Source organism: Plasmopara halstedii, assembly GCF_900000015.1.
Source record: "Plasmopara halstedii genome assembly, contig: Scaffold_3109, whole genome shotgun sequence".
Lineage (NCBI taxonomy): Eukaryota > Oomycota > Peronosporomycetes > Peronosporales > Peronosporaceae > Plasmopara > Plasmopara halstedii.
Window position 1 is genome coordinate 737,304 of NW_020190012.1, and position 27,818 is coordinate 765,121.

Consider the following 27,818-nt stretch of genomic DNA (forward strand, 5'->3'; position numbering starts at 1 on the left):
CGAGGTCTTAGAACCAGTAGAAAAATGGCGATTGTGTATCATGGTCTTTGCAGTGTGTCTCAGTTGAGACACGTCGGGCAATAGTGTGTTGTGATTCTCAAAGTGTATTTATAGCTAGACAACGGCTGACAGCAGTTCCTTATCGTCTAGCCATGATATATTGTGAGCACCACGTCCGACTTGCGGCTATACACCACAATCCTTTTACCAGAGCCGTAGAATGAATGGCGACTACAAGGCGCAAGTAGAAAGGCCACGCTCCAAAGATAATATTATAGTTCATTTCTGTCACGGTGGGGTAATACACCACCTTGTGATTGGCCCACCGATCTGAGCAGTGAAGCACCACGATTAAGTGGTGGAAATTTCCCCACTCGCGGATGGATTACCCGGGGTAATCTATGGGGTTGTAAGTCTCCCCTGACTATCTTCGTTAAAGTATCTTAAGAAATCAAGATATTTTAGACAGAAATTAAACTATAGAGTTGGAATCGTTACCGCTCGAAACTAAGTGGAAGGATTTGCAAGACGGTGAGGTCACCGAAATGGCACGGTTGGTATCGGAGGGAGGAAGATGAGCTAGTCATCCTTCATGGATAAGTCGTCATTAAAGATACTCCTAGAGAACCGAGTGCGAGGAGTTCACGGTTGTCCTTAGAAATTCTAGGGGTTTATTTGATCGCTTGTTGAAGGGATAATAAAGGACGTGGCGACAAATAAAAAACGTGTTATTTTGGGAAGGAAAGTGAGCCAAAAATTGAAGTGTAGCGTATGACTCATACCAAGCGAATTGGGTGACATCACTGACGTTTTCTTCCGAGCAAAGCCCAACGCAGGTTTGGTGAGAGGAACCAATCTCCCACACTCATCGTCGCCTTTCTGGGCCAGAACGACACACGGGGCATACATGTTTATATTTAGCTAAGTGTGGACACGCATGCGCAAATTTCAAGATAAAGTGTAATGCAAACCAGCATGGCCGGCCGTGCTTAAATCAATACCCTCGACCAACTTGGCATGACTTGAAAACTGTTGTTAGACGTAGCGACATCACTCTACTACGGTGAGTACGTCAAGCGCGATGCTCTGAAAGGGGCTGAGTATGCTATAGGACTGTCTGATACATCAGCGACGCTTGATGGCTTGATGATTTATCTGGTCAGGCCACATTGCGGCTATGCACAAATATGTTTCGACAATTTATTCATGCATAGTCGTTACAAGCACGGGATATGTTGAGCCGCTATACCTTATCCCGAATCTTGTCGTACCTCAGCACTAACCATATAAGCTCAGCGTGCGTTGGCGCCTATATGATGAGTGCTCAGGCCCAAAATACTGACATGGCACGTGTTCCTCCTTTGTGTAGCCACCTCGAAAGTTAAAGACATACTGCTCATCAATAATTCACGTTTCATTAGACCAACATACATATAAGGCCAGGCACATATGAGCGCGTGCTTGAATTGCTTCAACGAATTTTGATATCTTCGCATGCTGCAGCACCTTTTGCTAGTTGCCGGTTCTGGCGTAGTGCTCGCAGGGCAAAAGTATGGATTGGTTTTTTGCTCTTCCATAAGGTGCATCAATTTAAACTGATGTTGTGTTTTCTGTCGAACGTCCAAGCAAGATAGCTCATCTCGGCTGTTAGCGATAATTTGAACTGGAGATTAGCCTTACAGTTCTCGATAAAGTTGCTTGCCAATAAGTCTCGCCGGCTGCAATTGAATCGGACACAGACCTGCGCTTTACAGCGAATTCTGGCAAAAAATATTTAAAGTGTTCAGCACCATGTTGAAAATGTCAAGCGCCGATCATCTTTAATAGTCGGCCAGACGAAACGCATGAGTCTTGCTGTGGTAAGCATCCTGCAAGGTGCTTGAGCAGAGAGATCTCAGTTGCTTCCACTCATTAGATTTGCGGCTCACAACTATGTGTAGACTTAACCTACTTACATGTAAATCCTCGGGTGCCGCAACGTGATTTAAACTTGTGAGTGAGTGCAGTTAATAAAATCAATTTGCCGATATCAGCCTGGTTACACTTCGTAACAAAGTCACAAATTGTTAAAAATGAGATTGAGCGGCACGCGCAGAAATATCGACGACAGGAATACACCAATCCAGAGCTACATGGAGCAGAAGCCGTATTGAATGCAATGAACCTACCTTTAAATAAGTCTCGGCTGCGTATAACATTAATCTGCGATCTCGCTACATCATACAATTCTGGTAATACATTCAGAAATAATTATATCAGGGCTGGATCTAAAATTAGACAATTTTACTCTCTTTCATTCATAACAAAATTCTTTTCTTTTGCGACGTACGGTTAGCGAATTTCCTGTACCTCTGATATTCCACTTTGGAAGTTTTATCTTCTTCATCTATTTACCGATATTCCAGCCATTATTATTATTCACAATCTTACCGTAATTCACAATCTCACCGTGAATGTGACTTAAGTACAATTGTACCGTATTATATTTTATGCTATATCCGGGAAGGGTTCAGTGCTTGACCCGCTCGACTCCTTCCTGTTAAAAATATAGACCATTCTGAAATCCACACTAATTCTGATTTTTAATAATATTGCACAAAGTTGACCGCTCTACAAGCAACAACTGTGCATGAGAACCCACCATATTCTCTGAACGTTACCGCGCAATGTTTTTCTGAACATACTACCACCGAGAGTCCGCTCCCATGCACCAAATGAAACGATTAATGAGCCCTGTCAAAGCACTTTCTTCGCGACCGACTCGCTGAATAAGTTTCTTGGTAAAGATGCCGATTTTGGCTTCGATGAAGCGGTTCCAGCAGCTCCCCGAGTCTTAACCAAGCGCGTCCACTTTCAGCCGGCGTAGATACAGCCCACACATTTCCAAGTAAGAGGCTCTCACTGTGCTGAGCCTTTTGCAGTACGAGTGTCAAACTCCATACCCTATTCCAACCAAAAGAGTTTTGATACCCACGGTGGAAATCCTGACCCTTCATGAGGAATGTTACTTGATTACTAGATGCTTACCAGAGCGTCGATTAATACAGTACCCAATTTGCGCACTGGATGAGCAAAACACGCCGCCTCACGCGTTTGCAAGACTAAACATTCGCCCAGAGAAGTTTATGCTTGACTTTGCAACATGTAAAGCTCAATGCGGAATCATAGTGAGAGCCCACCATCTCAAGTTTCTGGTGTTTCAGCCCCTCTCTTCTCCAAGATACAATTGTAAGCGCTCTCGATCTGGGGTTCCTCCAGTATAACTTCAACCGTTTCCAAATAGTTTAAACTGCGCCGTGACCGGTGTCATTCCAGATTTACCAAAAAATGAAAGGATCAAAGGTATGCAAAGTACTGTGCAGCCTCCACACTAGGAAACTCATGCCAAAGTGATACCTTAAACCACTACAAGTTCTGAAAGTATCTCTTCACCAGGTACTAGTACAAGATCTGGTACACCCACCACCATTCGTTCAACGCAAACATGAGCCGTCCTGTTTATGAAGCAGTTGCTGTGGACATCCGCGATCTCACAGATAGCCAGAGTGAGCCCCCTCAGTTGCGGCGGCACGTTGACTCTCTATGAGAGCCACGACTTGCATCCGAGGCTGACGTATCATCTCGCTCTTTTAGCTTTGTCATCACGCTGCCCAGCTCAAATTACCGTCATCTGCTCAGACCCGCGTTGCTTCCTTGAAGGAGAGTGAAGCTCAGCTACCGGGATACTAGATACGTTTTTTCGTCTGCGACAGAGCTCTTCGTGTCCGATTTGCTCGTAAGAAAGAGGTCGTAGAATAACTTTGGTAAGCCCATATCAGGACGCTGAGAGGATTTCTTCTTTTCTTTAGGATAAGTGGCAGTTTACGAGTTCCTAGCCAAGCTGAAGGCCGTTGACTTGGAAAAGATGTCTCTTCCGGGCGGATATCGTAAGCAGCGTGGACGCGTTTTGTGCTTTTGATACTTGTAAGGAATTTGATGTTTCGATTGCAATTGTAGCACTTAGATTCGGTCTATTGTCTCAGTTCTTTCCAAGTACTTTCTCAGGTCTTTACTTTACGAGTAATGCCGGGTGATATTTAGCCTATTCACCAAGAAGGCAATTGTAGGTAAGGTGCGGAATCGACCCCCGCTGTCGTTGCCGTCTTCCGGTGAAAGAGTGACATAATGATGCTTAAAGCAAGCTGATCAGTCCACTAAACCTACACAAACGTGATACGTTGTATTGAATTTTACAAAGGCGCAATATGCTGTGCACTGGATCTGACATTTAGATAGTAGCAGATTCGACTGCCAAAAGTTAACATACGGCGTGGAACACCTTGTTTCGCAAGATTCCGAGGCGATATGTTCTTAGCAGTGAATATTATGTTACGGTAGCAAGTGCGTTTGGCTTTTAGTGTGTTGCTTCAAGACATTCCACCGGCTGCGTGTCATTGCTATCCAAAGAGGATTGGCGAGTGATGTCGTTTTAGTCTAGACAGCTAAAGGCAAACAGTTCGATCCATGACAAGGATATCCTAGCAACGAAGCAAGCTTTCATGATTTTCCGAGTACTTGCCGGAAATTCTATCATGTAATCTTGTGGACAGCCTTGCATATGCCATATGCAGAATTTCTGGTGAGTGAATAGATTCTGGGAGCTGGATAAATTCGATATAGTAGGATACTGGCTCCTATCGTTGGCTCCTATCGTTGGCTCCTTCAAACAGTAGTGCATGAAATACTCAGTCGAAGGAGACTAAATTCAACTAAGGAGAGCCATACCTTGCTCTTGGCCAGATAGCCATGGAAAAGCTTGTAAATCTCATAGGGATAAATTTTACAGAACTTATCATTTGGTGAGGTAGCCGCTGGTTCTAGACACTTAAGCGTGCCACACGGCAAAGGACCGCAAACGGGCCGATAACAGTGACTTTTCGTTTATACTCATGATCGACTTTTACCACGAGAATACACTTTTTTATTCAAAATCCTCCCGTGTGTTTAAATTTTCGTGAGACAGATGCAAGATACACCATCACCATATAACTATAACCACTAATTGCCTCTGGCAAGCCGAAGGCTAATACAAAGCTCGCCGACATTGAGCAGTCTGCTAGGACAGATAATCGTTTCTTTTGCAACATATGCGCAGAAAGTTTCCACTTAGGTCGATGCCCAAAATTGTAAATGGAAGGACATCTCAACGTTTCCAAGAGAACCTGAATTAGCATCATTCGCCGTCAGAGGGTTTGTCGTGCTTACATTTCTCTAAGCATTTTCTATTTAAAAAATCGTCAATGTAGTTGTAAAGTTACCTATGTTGAGTTGGCAACGATAATTAGCGCCTTACTTACACTTCGTTGCTTGCTGTCAAAATGTAAAAACTCGATCTATTGTCTACCGGGCAATCTGTCCGTATAGCTACGCTGTATGCGCCGCGTTAACCTGGCAAAGGAAAATACTCGCGAAAATTGACGGTAACCTGGGCACGAGTCGCCTTAAAAAAATTACTAGAGTCGCTCGTTCGGCTTCCATGGCAACGCGAACTATCCAGTCTTCGTGGAAAGCTTGGAAGCTTGGATTGCGTCACTTTGGGGTCACATATGCACATTTTAAACGGAGCTCATATATCAATTGCTATGATCGAGACACCAAAGTCGGTTGTTGAGTCATGAGTTATGCCCCTAGTATCCAGAGGCCAATATTTTGGCTCGAGAGTCATGGTTCCTCGTAGCCTTCATACAAAACGTATGAGCGAAATCTGGATGCGCAAAAAGACTCCCAGTAAAGACGGAAATCGTCAAAGTTGCTCTAAGATCGTTTGGTATACGGTCGCAGTGCGTCGACCGATCCGAGCACGGGCCTCTCCCTCGTTAAAATGTAATAGACAATGCATCTCGACGAGTGGAATTCCTTAAGAGTATGTAGCTCAGTCGATATTTGGCGTAGGGCTGCTGCATCGTCTGAAAAGAGCTCAAAAGCTGTTCATCCCTTGGGGCGGTTTGACACTTAGAAGAATTTCGAGGAGGTGAGCACGGTTTTGAAACTTTTTCTGTGAAGATTCACGAAAGAGCCAGGCAGTGTGTTTTGTCTGATGAAGTGGGAGAGAACACCACTGGCTCTCCTTAAGGACTTTATTTTTCATATTGAATGAATGATTTGTTTAAGGTGCCTTTTCGTGAAGTGGACGTGCCGGGTCACATAAGATCCACAATGACTGATTGAAACGGTCGCATTCTGTGGACGAGGCAATGCATCCTATATGAGTAGTACGTAGATTTGTAGCCATAGTACAGGCTACGGTGTTGAAAGGAGTCACCAAATTTCGAGCTTGAAGTAAACTTACTTTGATAAAACTCATACAAAGGTCGCGCGGATCATGGATTTGATCAACTGAACATCTTCAATCTTTAAGGATATAAATGTATGTAGTGGGACTCAAGGTCTCGACCTGAGCCTATGACATGTTGTTCTGGAGCATACGCAAGATTCTTCCAAACCGAATATGGCTCACCCCTGTCTTCGTTTTCTTTTGAAGGCTCTGAAAATTTTTCAATTGAAATCTTGTGCGGTGAAAGTAAAGCACTGAGAAACTTCAACTTTACTCCAAGCATTTTAATGAGGTGGCGTTCGTAAGATGACAGAGTCGTTCGAGGTAGACTTAGCTTTAACGCGATCATAACGAGAAGACTTTCGTGCTTTGGATTTGCCATCCTCTATAGTAAAGACAAGTCATCGATATCTGCAAAAAAAAAGCTGATACAGCCACCTTCTGCCTATTTGAGCCATTAACGATCTTAAGGTGGGAGCTGTGTGCATCCATCTCCTCATTCGACCCTTCCTCGGTGGCAAAAACAAGTTTATATTCGCGAGTGGATAAGGCGCCTTGATTATAGTGCGCTCAAGTAATTTTGCGCGCGCTTCTGTGCTCCCTGATTCAAATGGTTGCAGCTATAGCACGACCACAACCCGTAGGTCGCACAATTTCATTATGTGACATGGTTCGAGCTCAGTGTCAAACCTGATGGGGCGGTGTAGTTTCCTAAAAAAAGTTGCGTCTTCCACTATATCGTTCGTCAACCGACAAGCTTAAGTGAAGATTAATGAACTTTACGAAGTGGTACGTACATCCATCGATGTTAGGGATCGCCAGGACATCCTTAGCGCTTGCACCAGCGTATGTTAGGAGCAGCACCTCTGGCAGACTTCTGACTTTTGATGCCTTAGCTTCAAGCTTGATCTTAGTGGTCAATGGTATGGCTGGCTATTGTTGAATAAGCACGTTGATTAGGATGAAATTTTTTTTTTGCCATGATCGTTTTTAAGCTTACAGAATGTGCACAGGAATGCACTGCCTGAGCGCCACAAACGATCTGTTTAAACTATGAAGCAAAAACGTGGCTGAAGAGATCACACTTTTATGGTGAAATGGAATCGATAGTACTGTAAAACCTTGCAGATAATTTTTCTATGAGTGGACCACTTGCATGACGTGACATCAACAGACTGACGTAGGCCTTGAGAGATATTTCTTACCAAAACGACTTTTTGCTATTAGTGCGCATGCTTCTGCCATCTATATCAAAGAGAAGCGCATTTGCGCAGACAAGAATGCCGCGCTTATTGTATAATCGAGCGTGGCTCGAAAGTAAAAAATAACATTATCTGACAATTCCTCATTTCTGTGTGAAGACACATGATTGAGAACTAATTCTTAAAGTAAAGCTGGAATGTGAGAGAGTAGGTCAGCTGTAAATGAGTAATGCGTCAGCAAACGTCTATCACTGAGGTGCTAGATCTCAACATCAAATGAATGCATTTCTATATCGCTATGGACCTCCAAGCTTTTCAGGCCAGTCAAAAAACAGGAATGTAAGCGAGTGTTTTTATGCAGCGAGATAGATGATAGTTCTAGTTCAGCAGATATCAAAAACTCCAAAGATTGACAGAGTGTCCCCTCCTAACTCGACGCAAGTTTAAATGCATACAGATCCCAGCGAATATGCCACACCACTCAACCGGGCATTTAGCCACTTTTCATTCTCGGCGCGCAAGTTTATTGACCGCTGCGAGCGTTCATTGCACCACACAAATCGAAGTCCACTCTTAAGCGATGAAGAGCAACATAAGCCGTGGTTTGTCACCAACAAGGTACACGTTCGCGAGTGTCTTGCGGAACTTTTAGGCACCTTTGTCATGATTTGTTTTGGAATGGGTGTCAACAACCAAGTGAGTTTGTCCGAAGAAACCAATGGCACATGGCTCAGCATTAACATGGCATGGGGTATTGGTGTTCTTATGGCAGTCTATTGCTCTGAAGGGGTCAGTGGTGCGCATTTAAATCCGTCTGTCACCCTTGCGCATTGTGTGTATGGCCGTCTAGCGTGGTGGAAGATGCCAGGGTATTGTTTATCGCAGTTTTTGGGGGCGTTCACGGGTGCAGCAGCGATTTACCTGCTTGATTACCAAAGAATTCAAAAAGTGGACCCAAATTTGGATAGAACACAAGGGAATTTCGCCACGTATCCGAATGACGACATCAGTAATTATACGGCATTTTATACAGAAGTCTTGGCGACAGGGATGCTGCTGTTGTGTATTTATGCAATCACAGATCAGCATAATCGTTCTCCCGGTACAGTGGGTACGCCGTTCGCATTTGCTCTTATGATCATGGCTCTTGGAATGAGTTTTGGTATGAATACGGGTTACGCAATGAATCCTGCTCGAGACGTTGGACCTCGTTTTTTTACGTACTTGGTTGGATACGGCTCAAAAGTATGGACGGCTAGAAACTACTACTTTTGGATTCCTATTGTTGGTCCTCTCGTTGGTGGAGTAATTGGAGCAGGAATGTATACTCTTTTAGTACAGGTTCAGCACCCACATGAGCATGAGATGTAAGAACAATATTTCTTTAAAAAACATCTCTCTTTCTTGCTTGTCGCGGCACCTTAAAAATTCTATAGACTAACAGGATGTGACTAGAGGAATCAGAGTGATACAGATCGCTGTTTTTGAATAGTAGCGTTGATGATAGAAACATGAGGCTTCGATTGCTCCGAATGTAATCCTTTGCATAAATAAGTCGTAAGCATTGCGAGTGCATCTTTATAAATTGTATTATATTAAATGGAAATATAAAAATCTACCAGATAAACAGAAAAGTACGAACAGTATCCTAGATATTTGAAAAATAAAAAAATACCATGTGTATCACTGTTCTATATATACGTATGTATACATATTTGTGATATCAACAACCGTGTAAGAATGGGCAAGATATAACGATCTTGTGGAAGTGGCCCATGCAATGATTATCTTCATTTTTCTGTTTATCTGGTAGATTATTTTATTTTCCCTACATTAAATCATCTAATCACACCATATTCTGCACTTCGCAATTGTGTCGTATAAAATATTGTTTCAGTTCAAGCATGCAAAGCCTTGGCTGTCTCTATTTGGTGGCGGTAATATTACGCGAAACCTACATGTGAAGAGCAGATAAACATTTAAACCAGCTGAGCGTAATTACTACGGGGACTCTGTAGGAATACTGGCGTCTGAGAGCCGGCGCTTCATAATGCCACGCCAGCCGCGACGTCGGCGTTGAGTCTCTTGAAACGCAATGTATCGCTCGACGAGATATGCTTGGCCAGCCTTGACCCCCATGCCAATTACTGGTAGCAAAGGGAGAGGACCAGCAAACCATGGAGCCACAAGTCGACTTGACTGCGTAATGCATGCTAGAATAGCAATTCCTACACTAATCATAGAAAGCGCATTCCACACCGAAAATCGACGTGTGAATGTTGACGAGAACAGAGCCAGTGAAATGATGCCCACAATGGGAGACAGGACGAGCGCAAGTGGTGGCACAAGCAGCACCGGCACCATGATCGAAGCACTGCAGTCATGATCGACTTCACCTTCAGTGACGCACTTAAGATTTACCAAGATGGCAAATGTAATAGCCAAATCAACCATCAATAATGTCAAAAGCGAAATGCTGAGCATCCACGACAGATTGAGTGAACTGCTGCGTGGCACATTGCGAGGTAACAGATGCATGCGAAGAAATGAAATGAAGATCTGACGAGGAGTCCGATCTGCAAGGCGCTCTTGTAGCTCGTCGGCGCAAATCAGCACTCCAGGTATAGGAAGTGATGCATCTACAGGGCCAAGCCATCCTTCATAAAACGTACGGTGGACTGCTTTACTTGGTTGTTTACCCTTCGTCGTTCCAGAACCCGTAAGCATTAGAACATCATCTGAGTTTTCACCGCGCCCAGAGGTACTATTGCCTACTAAAGCATCTCCGTGTGAACTAGAAGATCGAATACGCAGCGCCTCTTCTCGAATACTGCTCACCGGGTTGGGAGAGGCTTCGTTGGCACTTTCATTTGCACTACGACCCTTTCCACGAGAAGACGAACTAGGGTTACTCAGTGCACTTCCCCATCCGCCCATGTCATTGAGCATGGCACCATTTTCAATAGTACCGTCGTCACGGCGGGGACCCGGGTATTCCAGAGAGTCTCCACGTCCATAACCGTAAACGTCATTTACGTTAAAATTATTTAATTCCTTCGAGTGATTGCTGCCATAGCTGTATCGACTTGAGGAAGGCTGGAACTGCGAGTGAGATTGCTGGAAATTATTTTGACTGCTGACGTTGTCAAGTGAGTCGTTGGCCGTAGTTAAAAAAAGACCAAGTTTGAACTCCTCACCCATGTTGAACTCGTCCTGGACATAAAACCGACCCAAATAGATGCGAAGCCCACCAAGTTTGCCCATATTGCTTCCCAAGGACGACCGAACACGCTGCTTCTCAAGATACACGGCTACAGGAGTGAGTGACTGTACAAGGGAGCCTTTTTCTCGTTGCACGACGCGTAATAACTCATTCAGCTCAGCAACGAATTCAATCCACGGTTCATCGATAAATGCTGTCAGCTCGGGGCATTGTGGAATCGAGCGAACAAGCAAATCGTTTGGATCCAAGTAAAACGGCGAGAAATACGTTCCACAACCTGCGAATAATAGTACTAAAGGAAGTGATGGCTTACCAATTTTAGTCGTCGGAACGCAGACAGACTGAGAGCTTTCTTTGTACAACAATTCTAGGTACACCAACGAGTAGTCAGCGCAATACCCAAGCTTGACAGCATTGAGCAAACCACGTGCTCGAGGACCCTTCATGCAGGCATGATTATACCTCGCTACGATTCGCTTGAGCTCGTTAACACGAATATGTCTCCGAAACAACTTTACCTCGGATGCAAAAGGATACAGTAATGCTGCCACTAAAAAGTACACAATCTTTCCCCAGCTAGAGCAAGGACCGCGTTGCCATGCCAATACACGGTTGATACGATCGGCTAAATTTTTAAATTCAACATCGTACAGAACCTTCTTCAAATTCGGCGGAACTGTTGTACGGAGTTTTAGCGGAGAATCTGGGTCATTATATCCCGCTAGATAAAGCCTTGCCATGTGTTCTGGCAAATCCCGCTCCATGAGTTTTGGATAGACGACACGAGGCCAGTAAAAGCAGCGAAAAAGCGATGCAAATAAACTACGCTGAGAATTTGCCACAGCGGAAGAGAGCAAGTGTTGACGCTCACCTTTTGCTCCTCTGCTATTGTACATCCGTGTATATGATGGCTCCTTGCGATTTCGACAGGCGTATCCTATTAAGATAAAGAATGTTACGATGCTCATCAACACAAGAGCAAACCCAAATTCTCCACCGCATGCGTCAAGCAACTGTTGAATAGGCGATACACAATAGTATCCCGAGTAGCCAGGGTCACACGCCCAATCACAGCGCGCACTTGTAGAGCCCTTGCCAACGTAATGCGCGTTAGCTGGTGCGTTTGTACATACAACACATTCCGCGCTATTGCTTTCTGATTTGTATTTGCCCACGGAACACAAGCGGCAAAAGAGACCACCAGATCCTGGAGGGCAAGGGAAGCCAAAGAAAGATCCACTCGCACCAGCAGGAACGATGGATGTGTCAGAATCAGCGGACGCAGGTGTTGGCAAAGGCAACTCGGAAGCATCATCACTGCTTAAGCGGTACGAGGTAGCACCTCCTGCTACAGTATAATTCCCATCAAACTCCCTTGTGCATCGATCAAAAGTGCTTAATTCACACCCTGTGAGCTGTAAGCGTCCACCACCGCCACCCCCGCCGCAAAGCCGAGGAACAGTTTTTAAGCTCGGTAGTTGAGCTTCTGTCTGCTCATCAGCGGCATCATATTGAGCCTCTCCTGAAAGAATTTTTGGTTCTTTCCAAATTGGTTTGCTAAATAAACTTGCTGAACTATCGGTGCATTCAGAACCACCGCCAACAGCGCTAATGTGTCCGTGTCCACGTAAATATTGTGCGACAGATAGCCCCAAAAAACCTCCTGAGCCTCCTCCTGCACCGTTTGCTCCACCATCACCATTACAACGGATTTCACCATTAAGAACAAGGCCTGAGGCACCAAGCATAACAAGACCACCACCATTTCCACCGTCCACACAACCACCACCGGAGCCTAGCATACCTAAACCAGATCGCGTACCATAAGGCAGCCCACCTGAGGCGTAGTTGCCAAAACTTGTAACAACACTTGAATCAGCCCCACGACCACCATATCCAGCACCTCCGCCAATGGAGTTTACGCACATCCCCATGCCAGGGCCTTGATTCGCCAGCTCTCCAGTGCCGTCTGCTGACACAATCGAACCACTTGATATCTCGATAGAGTCAATTGCACACATTAGGACAGCACCGCCACTAACATAACCAAGTGGCGGTAGAGCCATTCCGTCATCTTGCTGCAGCTGATTTCCCAATTGCTGTCGTTTTTCTTCCGCCTCTCCCAAATAAATTGATTTTCGCGCATTGAAAATGATAGTGTAATTACTTTTGCTCGGCAAAGCAGTTGGTATGCTTGGTATCGTTGTTTCGTTCCCAGAGTTACTGCCAGATTTTTCCGCCGCAACATTTGTATAGTACAAATTGAGCTCCTCTTGCTCTTTGCAAGTACGAAAAATTGACTTAATGCTCGGATAATTTATTGCTTCAACATGGCCATTAATTGTAATGGAAAAGTCCGACGAAACTGATAACGCACCAACCGCAATAACACCACCAAGAAAAATGTCGCCGTCACTAAGCAAGACCAGCATTTTAGTGTTAAACAGCTGAGTGATGGTTGCTGAGGTAGGTGCAGCAACAATTGGATCGGAAATACTGGAAATGTTGGCATCAAGGTGAATATTCTGGCTTGTAACAATCTGAGTACTCCATGTAAACTCAAGTGTAGCGGTTGTATCCATTGATACAGTTCGGGCCGAGATTTGCAAGGCGCTAGTCGGCATCATAAGTTTTGCTTCGCTAGATACAATCATGTCTCGCGCACGAATTTGCAGAAGAGGCGGTTTGTCATCGCTATTTATGCTTATTGAATCTGGTAACTGGTGGGGTAAGCCGACAAGTAATGAATCCAATAGAAGAGAACCATTGAGCACCCTCAGGTCTCCTTCTGCTAATTTCAGACATCCCGTTGCGACGACCGCACCGTCTGTAATCGTGACTGCATCAATGTGTTCTGCCTCACTATGTCCAACGTCTAAGCTCGTCACAGCACCACCAACAACCGTATCCATATCCTGTATTTCCAGAGGTCCATCATCGTCCCTGTAAACACGAGTCGGCCACAGCCGCTGCATGTCATTACTAATAAAAAGCTGAGCTTCATGCACACCGTCCGAATGTTGGACTACCTGGTAGTACGTACCCGCTGCACCAGCCAATGCTGACACCTGTACGTGGCGAAAGCGATTCTTGTTTGCCAGCAATTCCTTCACCAAGTTTGTATTTAGCGTGCCTCCAGTCGTATCGACAGCATTTGTATCGAGCTGACTAGACATATATGTGATCTGTACACGCCCGCCGCCACCAGCCGGATAACAATGCGTAATGCCTCGTTCGATAGCTTTGTCGGTGCAAAAAGCGTCACCTCCCTTCGCCTGGACTCTTCCGCTCACAGATAAGGCGTTCGCAAAAATTACTATCGAACCCCCTGAGCCCCCGCTCACTCCGTCGATTGCGGAGGCACCGTTAGCTTGAATCGCAGCGCTTTCCATCACAACGACATCTTTCGATGCTTTAATTTGAATTCGACCACCTCCGTCAACCGTGACATTGTGTATGCTCGAATTATCTCCAGTGATGACAGCACGACTGCCACTCCCAAGTAAGAACGGCGCAATTATTGCACTCATGTCCTCTGACTCTTCCGACGACGACGTCAGCTTTTCTGGATCTGTCATTAAGGCTCTCTCTTTTGCCCATAACTCGGCTAATTGCCACCCGGCACTGCTCTGCTTCAACAGTGCTTCCTTATCTTCAACAAGCTCCACATCCACTGTACGCCCTCGAACATCAAAGAATCCTCGAGTCGTTTGCTCTGTTAGCATCGTATCATTTGCAATTAGTCGCTGACCGCCACCTCCGCCATGACTAGCACCAAAGATGTCCGTCCCAGTAAAGAGTCCCTGGCCATCACGAAATGCACCGCTATAAGATGCTGAGATCTTTGCTTGCACCTCGAGATGCACAAATGACGCCACAATGCTGAGTGACGAAGCCATTAATGTCGCTTGAGTGCCCAACAGGACCATTTGACCTGACCCAATGTGCAGCAAACAATCATCACCTTCTAATGCGACTGTCACACCAGGAGCAAAGTGGAGATCACCCGCCACATCCCAATGGCAGGTAAATCCCGGAACAGCTGGAAGCTTCACGTCTTGTCCATCAGAATCCCCTGGAAATGATGATTTAGACATTACCGCTTCGTTCTCGAGCGAACCTGTGGCGGGCATTGGTACAGGCAGATCCATAGCTTCTCTTGGACCGCAAACGAATGAGACCGACTCTATAAAAGTACAGGAAGATGTGCTCGAGTTCCATGAGCAGTGCTGTCGAAAATCGGCGCAGTGCGGCCTAAGATCGTTCATGGGCATTGCAGTGATAGATTGAACTTTAGGTGCGACAACGAACGCAACAAGAGAGACTATAAAGAGCCGAAGCATTTGAGAGAAGAGCAGTCGTTGTGCGGCAAAGAGTGAGATTATAGCGACAACAGACATACACGAGAGGGCACGTGCGGTGGATCCTTAAGTGAGACCGCACGCCCAAGTGCGGACTTAGAGTGATGGTTCAGCAAGCTTGCCATCACCTCCACATCAAGGTATCGAGTATCACAGATTATTTCCTATACTTATAACTATAATGTTGGAATAAAACGTGATGCCATACGAAGTTATAAGGGTAATTAACGCCAACCTGATTTCTTGTAGTCACAGTAATGCGGTAATTCCTCTTGTAACTGACGGTTTTCAAGCTAAAATGTCGTATTTACTCCCGCATCTTGAAAGTGGCTGGGCCGTCGATCAAGCCATATTAAATGAAGGTGACCGCGTTGTAGTGATTCGCTTTGGACACGATCATGATTCGACGTGTATGCAGATGGATGAAGTGCTCTGTGGTATTGCTGAGGACGTCAAGAACTATGCTGCCATTTACGTTGTTGATATTACCGAAGTGCCGGATTTCAACACGATGTACGAACTTTACGATCCGTGCACTGTGATGTTTTTTTTTCGCAACAAGCACATTATGATTGACTTAGGCACGGGCAACAATAATAAAATAAATTGGGCTTTCAATAACAAAGAGGAAATGATCGACATCATCGAGACTGTCTACCGTGGTGCGCGCAAAGGTCGAGGACTTGTAATCTCACCGAAAGATTATTCTACCAAGTATAGATACTAAAACGACTTCCCTGTGAGCAAAAGAAGAATTTCACCTGGTGATTTCAGTTCTTGAAACATCTTACCCGTTATATGAATCTCCTGATCTTGCAAATGACTCTTAGTTATTACTACGCACTTGGCGCCGTGATAAAATGTCGAAAAAGTATTGACATTCCAAAATGCCATCCTCAGGAAGATCAGTACAGTGTATGGCATTTCGAACACGATCAATGCCAAATTTGGCGCGAATTGTCTGCGGTTTAAGTTCTTTCGCCATCTCGACGTCCCAGGGACCGGCACTGACACGAAATTGCGCTACGACGTCGGAAGTGTGTTGACCCACTAATTCCATAGCTAAGCATGGTCCAGTAGTGTAATGATCAACAGATTCATTGAAGTGCGGTACAACACCTTCGTAGACCTCAAGAAATTCTGCAGCATTGATCCGATCGAGACGAAAAAGCTCCATCGCCGTAATCCGAACGCCGCTATCACGCTGGATCGCAGAGACCACATCACCCACTAATCCTTCTTTTATCACATGTGGAAGTACGACGCAGCATGTACAATTCTCAAATGTCGCAGTAGAAGCATGTAGTGTTTCAAAGTAAAATGTGCGCAGCTGGTTAGCTTCCAGAACGGATGCAGCACACTGCAACTCTCCAGGTTGCGCATCAAAACGCGAACTCAAATTAGTCACAACCTGCTTAAGTACTTCTAGACAATTTTCTTGTACAATCTCCATTGCAACAACGGGAGCACTAGTTAATTGGTCGACTCGGTTTTCAAAGTCGTCAGTGCCGCGGTGCAGCTCGAACAATTTCTCCGCTTGAGATCGATCTACTCGCATCATTTTAATCGCAGAAAACGCAAACTTTTGGTGCGACAAGAATTGTAAAATAGCCCCAATATGATCCACCATGCGCTTTTTGATTACAAGAACGGACTTTTGCTGCTGTCGTCCAAGCTTTTCGGCGGTGAAGGGATCCAGATAGTCTTGTAGCTCGAAATGGCGGCCATAGATAAGAACTTTAGCTCCTAAGAAAAAGTCTTTAGCCGAAAGCGTGGGTGGACATTCGCTCTTTTTGAGAAAGAGGCGACTGGTCTTGGTGTCAAAAATCTCAACGTTATGCGTGTCCACAAAGTACCGCACGTTGTAGTGGCGATTTAGTCTACAGCAACAATTCGACAAGCGTCAGTAACAACTACTTGATACTACAAATGAACCGGATCACACACTGAGCGTGCGTGTCAAACCAACGCGCTTTGAACGAGTAAATCGTCTCACGGATCGCCTGCATGCAGTTCCGATATACAAATAGCTGAACCTCTGCGATTTGGGAGATTTCGAAAAGGTAGTTCAAATATCTAGATAAATCATGACTGTACAAAATGCAAATAGGTAATAATGCCGAATTGACGTCATCCTGACTCATTATTAGCTAATCCAGACATAGGCTGTGAGGACGGAAATTTGCACGCTAACTCATCACGACGATATTACTATACGACTGATACAGATTTGCATATCTTCAAATCTGCTACGCTACTTACGCGTTATATTTTATTCGTTATCAATGATTGATTTCTTTGATCTGCTGTTTGTCATTTGTTGGAGGGAATGATAACCAAGCACCGTATTAGCGCTTTCATATGACGGACTGTCGTACCAGAGACAGATGTTCATGGCAGCGAAAAGATATCGCGGCAACAAACCTGTGTATCGAACGTGACGGATACTGATAGCACTTGTTGGTCTCGATATGACGACCTTTGATTTATGAGCTCAACAAATTGTTGCGTACTTCGATACCAATTTTCTACAGCATTTCACTAAAAAAATGTTCTCCTACACTTAAGAATGTTCGCTAAACCATGTCATCGACTAATTTTTGCAACACTACAATTCGAATCAGGTTGGTCCTTGTTTAACAAAATGAAAATGGCTTCTTCACGTCTTGAGTTTCTTGATTTGTCATTAACTACTGAACATATTGGAACGGGGGTTGTCATGCACTTTGCCCGGGGGAAGCTTCGTCTCGAAGAGCTCGCGTTACCAAATTCACATAGGCTAGGCTCGTACGCTTCGACCACGAGCGAAATCGAAAGCCCTCTACCATGACTGGGTTTCCGGTTGACTTTTAAAGAGTCCGAGGCGTCCGGCAATAAGAAGACACAATCACTAGTTACAAATAGAGTTATCCTGTGCAAAACACTATGCTGAATTATTGTAGTGACCATTCAGTAGACAAGTATGTTTCATTTGATTTCTTGCTCTTACTCTGGTTTTTGCTCTTGTTCTGGTTTAGATTTTGGTGTTTGTTCTTGTTTACGTTTTCGTATGCATATTAATACTTTTATCGAGACGTACCCTTACGGCAAAGTAGCAATACATCTGTTAGATTACTGCCGCGGCTCCCTCACTCTTTAAATAAAAGATCTGCTATATCCCCCCCAAAGAGAAGAGAGGAGAAGAGCGTCGCGAAATCCCGCTGTATTCGCGAGTAAATGCCTGAAGTGGAATACGTGCTTGATATTTCTCTCTGGCTTTCACGTTTATTTGCTTTTGGATAGCCATGCCACTTGACAAGATATTGTCGCTTGCCGTCGAACTGTCTTTGAGATATACAAGTCACCACCAGCGTTGTAGTCACAGCTTTTGGTATTGGACGTGCAGTAGCCTTGGCCCAACCGATCCATATAAAGTACATAAAAATGTCGCCAACATGACAGAATCTACATGATGAAATTCGATCGCTACCTGTCAAAACGTTCTTTTTGGCGGGTCTGACCATTTATAATTGTCAATGGCAAGGTTCAAACTTCTGTCCTTTTCCCGCAAAGTTGGCAGCCAATTCGTCCTTCAGGGACACGTTATCAATTACATGATTTCGCAACGCAGGTGGATCTCAAGATGGGGCAACAGATCGACAAAATCGAGCGCTGAAGACTCTTGACGATACCGAGTTTTGTACATTGGTGAAGATTAGGCTGATCATTTTGCAGCTATCGAGTATGTGCATAAAGAACCTGTTTAAGCATCAACTGGAGTTGCACCGCTTGTAATCAATACAAGACTCAAGGTAATCATAGATTGCTTTCTTCCCATGCTGGTTATCAATGACTTTCAGAAACTTTTAGTAAACGCGGAGCTTTGATCGCTATCGATTACAGCAGGAAGACCTTGATGGCGGATGTCTTCGTGAAAAACAACCTTACAGTGTCTAGAATAACGGCGGTAGAATGAGTCGTAATGTACTTGTTGCATTTGAACAATTGTCACGTCTGTTTAGATTGCATCGAATCCACGAGATACCGGAAGACCTCTGTCCCAATCTATGAGAGTTGCATGCCAGCATTCATTGGTGCTAGGTCGCAACCAATTTTAATGCGCTTTCAAATTACTTGTCCTACAGTAGATCACGTCTCGCACGTCAAAACGTACAACTTGACATCTTCATTGTGAAAGTATGAACATTAAAAAGCACTCGATTAAGCTCCACGGATACTTGGACGAGCAGCAATGTGGGGGTGGTGCGGTATCGAAATGAAGCAAAGTTTATCTTTAATTGGTACGAAAAGTCACCGAAGCTGATCTTCGAGAGGGGTTTAGATAGACGTCTGCATAAACTACTTGCAAGTAGAGTTGTGGCTGGTTGCAACAATCATAACGTGATATGTGTGGAAAATGACGCCAGTTTGAAAACGCCGACTTGATCGCGAATAATGTTTTATTCATGCGCTGGCCAATTAAGTTCATAAGGCACAATCTTGTTTGATAACGATGCAATTGGCTTGTCTTCATTCCTGTAGTTCAACTGCGAAGTCAAAACTCTACGGACTCGACCAGACATTTCGCAAAACGAGGCGCAGGCGCTTGTTGTAGTGTGGATTTGATTGATAGAAAGGCCCTGCGTCATTTAGCACTCCAATTACACGGGGATGATGCTTTCACTTTGTGGTATTACAATGTTTGCACAACTGGCAATATAGTTGCGATAATATTCAAGCATTCAAGAGGGCTGAGCAAATATCTGCGAACGATTGGCTCTGGCCACTTCTTGATTGCTGTTACTTTCGTATTGTCAACTTGAAGATCAAAATGCAGGAGCTGTATGGCCAAGTGGATCCTACTTGAACGGGCGAGCGTACACCTGCTCGCTGCCTAAAGTGTCCACAAACTTCGGCCATATGTCTTGAATGGCCTCCTTCATTGACGGAAGGATGCAAATATCATTTATATGCATGACAACAAGGTGTAATTTTGTCAAATACACATCGCAAATGTCCTGACAAAATCCAGCTGTTCCTTGGCGCTACAACTTTCGTAGACTTCGCGATGAGTTCGAGAAGCAATGTACATTTGCACTTAAAACAACGAGCAATTGATAATATTGAGACGCTAAGACAGAAAAGATCATTTGTCCTAATTTCGATGGAAGAAGTCATCAATGAGTCTTAGGCTTTTTAGTCTGGGAATTTACATGGCAGTAATTCATAACCCATCGAGTCGGCGTGTGTGCGGTTGCAGTGCAGAGTCATTCATGTCTTGATGGCAATTTTCGACCAGAGTCTTTCTATCGGTGGAACGCCAGATACAAATCTCATGTCGACAACTGAATCCAGCCTTTTGTTTCGGAATTTGTAAAGCAATTCTTCTCAAACTTATAAAACCTGCATAGCGGTCGGTGTTGAGGTTTTGCGTCAGACTTCATGTTGAGATCGAAAAAATACCGCGATGTTCAAGCGTTTAAAAATTATTCAGGAAAATTTGAAACAACTATGGGTGCGTTAGTGTGATATCCAGACACAGTCTGATCTCTCATGATCATCTTCCTTCAATATCATGTCGTATGTACACAACGCTTTGGTGACGCACCAACCAAGTCATACAGCTCCTGCGTTTCGGTGATTGGCGATTTTTGCTGCTTGCTTTAACGCAAAAAGATGATCTCTCAAGCGTTCTTGATAACCTACAGGCTCAAAATTGTGTCGTAGAGCTTCTTTAAACTCTATTAACGAGTGTCTATCTCGGCTGGACTTCGCGCGGTCTTGACACCATGCGGCGTGGAGTCCTCTCAAACTGGCGGTAATCATTGCAGCACAGCAACTTTCTGTTATTTTATCATCCAGCGGATCGAAGGGACTAGTACAGGGAAATGCTATCATCGAGTCACCCTGAGGAGTTAGTCATTGAAAGCTTTTCTACTCTTAGACAGCTTGGCAAATCTTACACTTTTTCATGCAATAGACTATAACGAAAGCTTACACTGGTTTGATGTTCTTAACTTTGCACCGAGGAGCTTTTCGTCCTCTTACAAATACAATGTATATGCCTCACAAGCACGTATTCTGAACATATCTATGTTATTTGACGAACAGAGAGCGGTCCATGTGTACCACAAATCTCTCTAGCAATCACTGCCCTTGAAGGCTTGCTCCACTCTCTTCACTTTACCGTACCTGCTCTTTAGCCAGGATCCACCTCTCGAACAGCGAGCGGCCCACGTGTGCCACAATTCTCTCGAGCAATCACTGCCTCTGAAGGCTTGCTCCACTCTCTGTACTTTACCATACCTGCTCAAGCCAGGATCCACCTCCCGTCAACTTAAACAAAAAGTTTGACCCGCCCGCAGGAAAGGCACTGTCTTCTCAACCGACTCTATAGAAGCCCGTCCCGGTGAGGATGGCGATGATTCCGACGAAAGCGGTCGTTGCAGCTCTCCAAATCCAGATTAGACATCTCTCCTTCGACCGGGCGAAAAACGGTCTAGCCCCTTACCGAGAAAATGGCAATCACTCTGCTTAGCCCTCCCCCGCATGCGTTATGTCTCCCGTATCTTTTATCACTTCCGGCGGAGCTCACGACAATGATCAGCTCGTTGGCGATGAGCTAGATATGCCATAAGGAGCTTAAGTTACTCAACTTTAAGCGCAAGAGTCATGCCGATTCGTGTTCCTATCGTTCAGACGTGATCAAACCGTCTGACAAGGTCGAATCGTTTAGAATGGACGCTCGTACCACGTAATTGAGGTTGCGATAACAGGAGGTGTATTTCTAGTCAAGAAGTATCAAGATGGCAAAATTAGCGATAGAAGGCGCGTCTTGTGATCAAGCGGTTCTCATAAACTTATGGAGACGTTTGCGTTTGTAACTTTACGTCAAATAGAATTCTGCTAATTTCGGCGGCCAAGTACCAGCTTATCGCTTACCAGATGGATGTAGAAACAGCCTCATTAATTGACAAGTTGAAGAAAACATAACATGACAGTCAGAAGGATTTGGAGATAAGGATAACCAAAATTCTGTATGCAAGTTCGAAAATATGCTATACGGGCTGAAACAATCGCCTCGTATGTGAAACAAGACAGTCGATGGATTCAAGATCGGAGTGGACTTCAAGAAGCGCGAGTCAGATCACTGCGTCTAGATCGAACGTAAGAGTCAAGACATAATTTTGTCCCTTTTTACTTCGATGATTTGATTTTTGTCCACAGTTGCGCCATATTACTCCATGAGGCTAAACAAGCGCTCAGTAGCCGATTTGAGATGCCAAAAATGGACAAATCGGGCCAAATGCAACAAGTGGGACAGTGAAGATGCGTCACACCAAGTTCCCGTGCGACATTCTAGACATGATGAGAGACAGCGATTGGACCCGTAAGATCCCGATCTGAAGCTGACCAAGGCCATGTGCAATGGATGCTGCGACTGGTTAGCGTGCAAAATGTTTGCTCGACCAAAATGCTTTCGGTTGCAGTTCCTATGATTTCAGTATCTGTATAAAATCCATTCATTTTCTGCCCATTTTTTGAACATGCAATTTTGCCCGAGAGACACAGGTGAAGTAAGTAACAGATTGCCTACCGAGGTCCCGAATGTGAAAAGGACCCTCAATTTAAGTCACGGTCAACTTCTTGCTCGCACTTTTTGCTTCTGATTCAAAGCAATCTTTATCAGAAGTAAGCTTGCTGCATCAAGAAATGTGATTAAAGCGCCCAGGAGTTTACACTACTTAAAATTTGACGAATTCTATTGCGATGAAGTACTGATCGAGTCGATTATCTATTATTACAGCTTTGATAATGCACTGGCTACATTTTCGTATGAAAGATGGAGTTTCTTCACCTGATCCCCGGACTCTTTGAAAAGCATAATCGGGTACGTATTCTAGCACGCACGAGACTGTTTTATCTTAGGGTTGTCCGCTGTCTCATGTAACTCATGTTATGCACAAGTCCGGACCTCGCAGCAGCAGGGAGTATCAAGTCAGTTTGCGGCAAACTCGTGTCCGACGCACTGACAAGAGCTTAATCGAGTCTTCAGATGCTTGCAAGGCACAATAACTCACGGCATTTGAGTTTAAGTAGCAGACTTTAAGGCTACTCATTTGCCAATTGGGTAGCATTACATCAAGAAGACGCATAAGCGGCTCGCCTTTGCGATGAACGGTGGACGGGTAGACCAGTTCAAGCAGATAGCCGTAGCCCCGCCATCTACAAAAGCTGAATATTTGGTGCGATCAGAAGCTACGCAAGAGGCTGAATGGCTTAACGCGTTTATATGCAAGCTAGAAGAGCTAATGAAGATGAAGCTGACAAGACTTTTGAAGATGATCAAAGTGCTATCGTGCTGACCAAGAATCCCGAGTCTCACAAGTGCACCAAACATAACGATATTCACCACCAGTTTGCTCACGAGAAAGCGTAAAATCGTGCTTGATATGTCTTATCTATAAACATGCTCGCAGACAACTTGACACAGTCTGTACGAGCACAATCAGTAGAAAGCTTTGAAGCTATGCACAAGTAACGATCAAGTCAAGTGGCTGTGTATCAAGGGAGCGTCTCGACTAGCAGTCGCTAATCGGTAGATAACTTTTTGGTATCGATACGCTCGTGCGCGCTGCTTTCATATGTTGTTCTATCTCAGAAGTAACGCAGGAAAAATTACAACGATCAAGAATGGGCGGCAATGTGGCATTCACTGATCGGAAAGCAAATCAGGAATCCAGCGTAGTGGATTGTCAAAATTCACTAAGAACAATCTGGAAGGTTTAGCAGGCTTAGAGGTAACAAACAGTTTTGCGAACTTAGGGCCTGGAACTATTTGCATTTTACCACACAGTGCTCAGGTACCTTTTCCTAAGCTCTCACTCTCGGATTTCATTGGTTTTATGAGCGTCTTTCAGGAATAAATTGTCACTGTTAGTTTGTTCTGTTATTTCAAGAGTACCAATTCTCAGAGTTAATTCAAATAATTGAATAGTGTTTTCCTGGTCAGCACAGGCTTACATGATCAATTTTATGCGAATACTTCTGTACAATATAATATTCAATATTCACAATAACGCAAAGTGTAGATGTGAATCGGACAATCGTACCGCATTCTAATCAATACGATGGTCATAAATTTGTTAAGGCTCGGGACGCACGATCACAATTCTTGCGACTCTATTTTTGACTTGATGCCTTTAAGCTCTTCGGGCCAATTGCCCAGATTTCCACCTTGACTGACCATTCTATTTTAGTCTTGAATATCGTATATTAGGGTGACGATGATATACCCTTACCAAGGCAAATTTTGTCAGACTGGGGTAATAGCAAATGCGACGTTATTCAATTGCCTACCGCCGAGCTAGCCATTCCCGTTTGAATCTTGCGCGACTGCTGAGTGAAATGTTTCGATATGAAGTTGTCATGGGAATTTATTGTTTTATCTGTATATATATGTATGACCTATACAACGAGTTTGGCCGGCATAAGCGCTATGTAAGGCTAGAATGTTCTATCTTGTTTGCAAGAAACAGTTTCGAGACCGTTCTAAGGTAATTTTGTATCTGCGCTATGACCGCCATGTTCCTGACAGGTTCTTAAGAGATAGAACTATACCATTTCATAGCTAATTAAACTATTTAAAATTGAACTTATCACTTGCGTCTGACAAACATGTTCAGACTGCATAACCAGTCTTTTAAAATGTGTTGGTAGGAATACAAGATTGATACCCATTACCCAGAATTAAAAAAAAACGAGAGAACTAATAGGTTACCTTAAGAATATGACCACAAATCGATCACGTAATTACTGCTATGACAGCCAGGGAGTTTTGTTGGACCAGAACGATCGTCACTCGGTCATTTGCGTTTACTCATACGTTGTTGGCGTTCGAGAGCAGCAATAACGAGTTGCTCGAATTCGCTTTTTAAAACGTTTGGTGTATCAAATGTCGTTGCAACCACCCGCAAGTGGCTTGGAAGACGCGATTTAGCTGATAAAGGGATCGCACTAGTATTGCTACCTGTAGAATGCTCAAGAACAAGGCATTGAGAGCTGTCCAGACCAGCATTCTGCATAAACCACTCATACCTATTAATGTTGTCAGCTAAAAGCTACTCCAGGTATAATGATAAAGCCAAACATACCACAGCATGGCCTCACTTTCATGAACATGCGATTCCGGATCGTAAACGAGAATAACGCCGTCCGTTTCTTTGATCACTGCTGGCCAACCCGCTTCATAACTACAAGAAGATCAGTAAAGAAGCTAGATGGAAATCTATTATGTACTTGCAATTTAACCTTTGATCTCCTGATACGTCCCAAAGCTCCACATTTGCTCTGCCCTTTTCAAGCTCAAGGATTCGAACGCCAATTGTTGGTCGGTAACGTTCCTGTCCTCCAAGCCGATCAGATTGTTCCGCAAGAAAGTTGGCAATCTGATCATGAATAAAGTGAATGTTGTGTCAACTCGATTAAATTACATACGTACTGTAGACTTGCCAGCTTTAGTAGGCCCAACAATGAGGATCTTGAGTGGTGCCATGACAATAACACACCGCGACGGTTAGCAAGTTATCTGGTTTAGTTACGCTGTACATAAACCAATCTGCATAAACACATAATCCATAGTACTATTTTATGCAAAATAACAGCATTACGTCAGACACGAGGCATAAAAGCTAAATATTCAAAGCAAATAGTAGTCTAAACGGCTATATTACTATCGATAAGCATGCTTTACCCATTTTTTGTATCATTTCAGTATGAGAAACCAAAATATTTATATATTAGGTGTAATATGACAGCACGATGAAGAAACGATGTGTTTACGAGTCACAAGCTCACTACAACGCTAAAGGAACCGCAATTTCGAGTATTGAAAGATGAAAGGTATCAGATGCAACACTGATTTCTGACATTGCAAACGCTAAGATGAAAGCTGATGCGAAGCAGAGAAAAGTTACCGTCATATTCTGTGACTTGCAGCCGTGATAATCGAATTTGAAGTGACTGCAAGCAGGCTTATACTGAAGCTACTATATTACATTTGAATTACTTGAGCTCGTTCAATCCGCTCTGCAATGCACCTTTTAACAGCTCAAATGTCTCAACTCGACCCGCTGCTTGAGTGCTCTCTTCTTGGCATTTATCCAATTGAGATTTTGTAAAAAGCTCGGGATTCATTCCTTTTTCAATCATTTTCAGCACTTCCAATGGAATATCAGCGCTATAATCGACCGCCGCTTTGTCCGCTTGTTGTAAAAGCTCCACGTAACGTTGAGCCTTATCACTTAGAAATCCTAATTGCTCTGGACGAAAATCTGCAACGCCATCCGCTAATTGATCTAACGTTCTGATGATGTCCGCCAGCGTCTCCACTAATTTAGGTGGCAAATGCTTTACGACATCGTCTTTTGGTAGTAACGAGCTTGCTCCGAAGGCTCCAGCTCCGACACTTCGACTTACTGGGACGATCTGTGGCTTTGCAGCACGACTACTGCTGTTTACTGAGCGTCCGCTAGCGGTAGAAGGAGTTTTAGGTCGAGGCGGTGATCCACTGGGCGTGAATGGAGCCAAGTACGGACTGGCTCCCACTTGCGCTCGTCGTTCCTGTGGCTCTCCGGCGGACGATATGGATGGAGTAGGCTGCAAAATGGATGAAGGAATGGCGGTAGATGCTTCCTCAACGCGGCCTGTATCGGGTAAGTCCGCTAAGAATTGATCCGGCTCGATATCCAGGTCGTCTTCGTCGAGGGTCTTGATCGCATCCATGCTACGTGATGTTCTAATTGCTATTTCATGGTTAGCTTAGCGCAAAAATTAAGCTTTAATCAGCATCATATTTCAGTAATTTCTTATTAATTTCAGTCCTAACATCAGATGCAAAATAAATTATATCGTATTTTATATCAGTTATTTCTGGTTAAAAATATCTCATTCTAATCGAAAGTTTAATATATGAAACTTATGTACAACCACACTCAACAAGGACATGATGCAATCGAGAGAGGACATCATGAGAGCTGTCGCCGCGAACGATTACAACCATGAACATGCATTTACTGACAAGTCGAGTGATATCTGTATAAGCAAAGTCATTTGTTCTGACCTAAAGTGCGATTGACGTTTACTTGCTATTGATTTGGTAGCTTTTATATTTCCATATGTGCGACCCAGCGGGTGTCAAATTCGATGATACCCTTGAAGTAACGGGCCTCGTACAGCTACCACAAGTGCGCCACTTCGTCATCATCAAGGACAGACATTATAGCCCAACTGATCTCCACACGAGTCTGTTAACAGAAGCTGGTCAGTCTTTAAGCATCTCTAAGATCATGTTCCTTGTAAAACACAACTGAAGCAGTATCAGTCACACATTCCATATATCCATAAATAAATAAACAATCGAATATAGTTGATGTCTAACCGGACGGCGACATGATCACAAGTTTGGGTATCCACGAATACCCTTGCGCAGACAAAAGAAAGTGAATTTCATTTCACGGCCGCCCGTTGTTCGGCGGATAGGGCGGTACAAAGCCGCAATCACTAGGGCAACCTCTATAAATTGCGGTTGTGAGTAGTGAGTACCCTGATTGTAACGGGGTTACAGGTACCCTTGTATGAAAGGGCGGGATACACCAGATGGTGTGACCGTACATAGGTGTGAATTACACAATTTGGTGTAATCACACAATGGTGTGGCTACACCATAACAAGAAGCCACT

The 27,818-nt window shown here is 44.2% G+C and overlaps 9 protein-coding genes across 9 annotated transcripts; 3 read left to right on the plus strand and 6 right to left on the minus strand.

Annotated features, from left to right (window-relative positions):
* Positions 1-6,361: 6,361 nt before the first annotated feature.
* On the minus strand, positions 6,362-7,452 carry PHALS_15229 (uncharacterized protein). Its single transcript, XM_036407260.1, has one exon. The coding sequence runs from the start codon at positions 6,693-6,695 to the stop codon at positions 6,393-6,395; it is 303 nt and encodes a 100-aa protein (XP_036263500.1). The 5' UTR covers positions 6,696-7,452; the 3' UTR covers positions 6,362-6,392.
* A 510-nt stretch (positions 7,453-7,962) lies between these two features.
* PHALS_07472 (hypothetical protein L915_13027) lies at positions 7,963-8,886 on the plus strand (the record flags this gene model as incomplete). The annotated part of the gene is made up of 1 exon (XM_024720942.1): positions 7,963-8,886. The coding sequence occupies one exon, from the start codon at positions 7,963-7,965 to the stop codon at positions 8,884-8,886; it is 924 nt and encodes a 307-aa protein (XP_024586091.1).
* Positions 8,887-9,516: 630 nt separating this feature from the next.
* On the minus strand, positions 9,517-14,889 carry PHALS_07473 (nucleoside diphosphate; the record flags this gene model as incomplete). Its single annotated transcript, XM_024720943.1, has 5 exons — positions 9,517-11,015; positions 11,071-11,105; positions 11,201-11,483; positions 11,610-11,675; positions 11,736-14,889. 5 exons carry the CDS (start codon positions 14,887-14,889, stop codon positions 9,517-9,519), a joined length of 5,037 nt encoding a protein of 1,678 aa, XP_024586092.1.
* A 508-nt stretch (positions 14,890-15,397) lies between these two features.
* Positions 15,398-15,826, plus strand: PHALS_07474 (thioredoxin-like protein 4a; the record flags this gene model as incomplete). The annotated part of the gene is made up of 1 exon (XM_024720944.1): positions 15,398-15,826. The coding sequence occupies one exon, from the start codon at positions 15,398-15,400 to the stop codon at positions 15,824-15,826; it is 429 nt and encodes a 142-aa protein (XP_024586093.1).
* A 99-nt stretch (positions 15,827-15,925) lies between these two features.
* Positions 15,926-17,108, minus strand: PHALS_07475 (nucleoside diphosphate kinase 7; the record flags this gene model as incomplete). Its single annotated transcript, XM_024720946.1, has 2 exons — positions 15,926-16,979; positions 17,047-17,108. 2 exons carry the CDS (start codon positions 17,106-17,108, stop codon positions 15,926-15,928), a joined length of 1,116 nt encoding a protein of 371 aa, XP_024586094.1.
* A 1,119-nt stretch (positions 17,109-18,227) lies between these two features.
* On the minus strand, positions 18,228-18,602 carry PHALS_07476 (Chromo domain-like; the record flags this gene model as incomplete). The annotated part of the gene is made up of 1 exon (XM_024720947.1): positions 18,228-18,602. The coding sequence occupies one exon, from the start codon at positions 18,600-18,602 to the stop codon at positions 18,228-18,230; it is 375 nt and encodes a 124-aa protein (XP_024586095.1).
* Positions 18,603-19,277: 675 nt separating this feature from the next.
* PHALS_07477 (uncharacterized protein) lies at positions 19,278-19,524 on the plus strand (the record flags this gene model as incomplete). The annotated part of the gene is made up of 2 exons (XM_024720948.1): positions 19,278-19,341; positions 19,421-19,524. 2 exons carry the CDS (start codon positions 19,278-19,280, stop codon positions 19,522-19,524), a joined length of 168 nt encoding a protein of 55 aa, XP_024586096.1.
* Positions 19,525-24,944: 5,420 nt separating this feature from the next.
* PHALS_07478 (rab-like protein 5-like) lies at positions 24,945-25,633 on the minus strand (the record flags this gene model as incomplete). Its single annotated transcript, XM_024720949.1, has 4 exons — positions 24,945-25,176; positions 25,233-25,331; positions 25,390-25,526; positions 25,580-25,633. The coding sequence occupies 4 exons, from the start codon at positions 25,631-25,633 to the stop codon at positions 24,945-24,947; spliced, it is 522 nt and encodes a 173-aa protein (XP_024586097.1).
* Positions 25,634-26,142: 509 nt separating this feature from the next.
* Positions 26,143-26,862, minus strand: PHALS_07479 (rna polymerase ii mediator complex subunit 10; the record flags this gene model as incomplete). The annotated part of the gene is made up of 1 exon (XM_024720950.1): positions 26,143-26,862. The coding sequence occupies one exon, from the start codon at positions 26,860-26,862 to the stop codon at positions 26,143-26,145; it is 720 nt and encodes a 239-aa protein (XP_024586098.1).
* Positions 26,863-27,818: the final 956 nt, after the last annotated feature.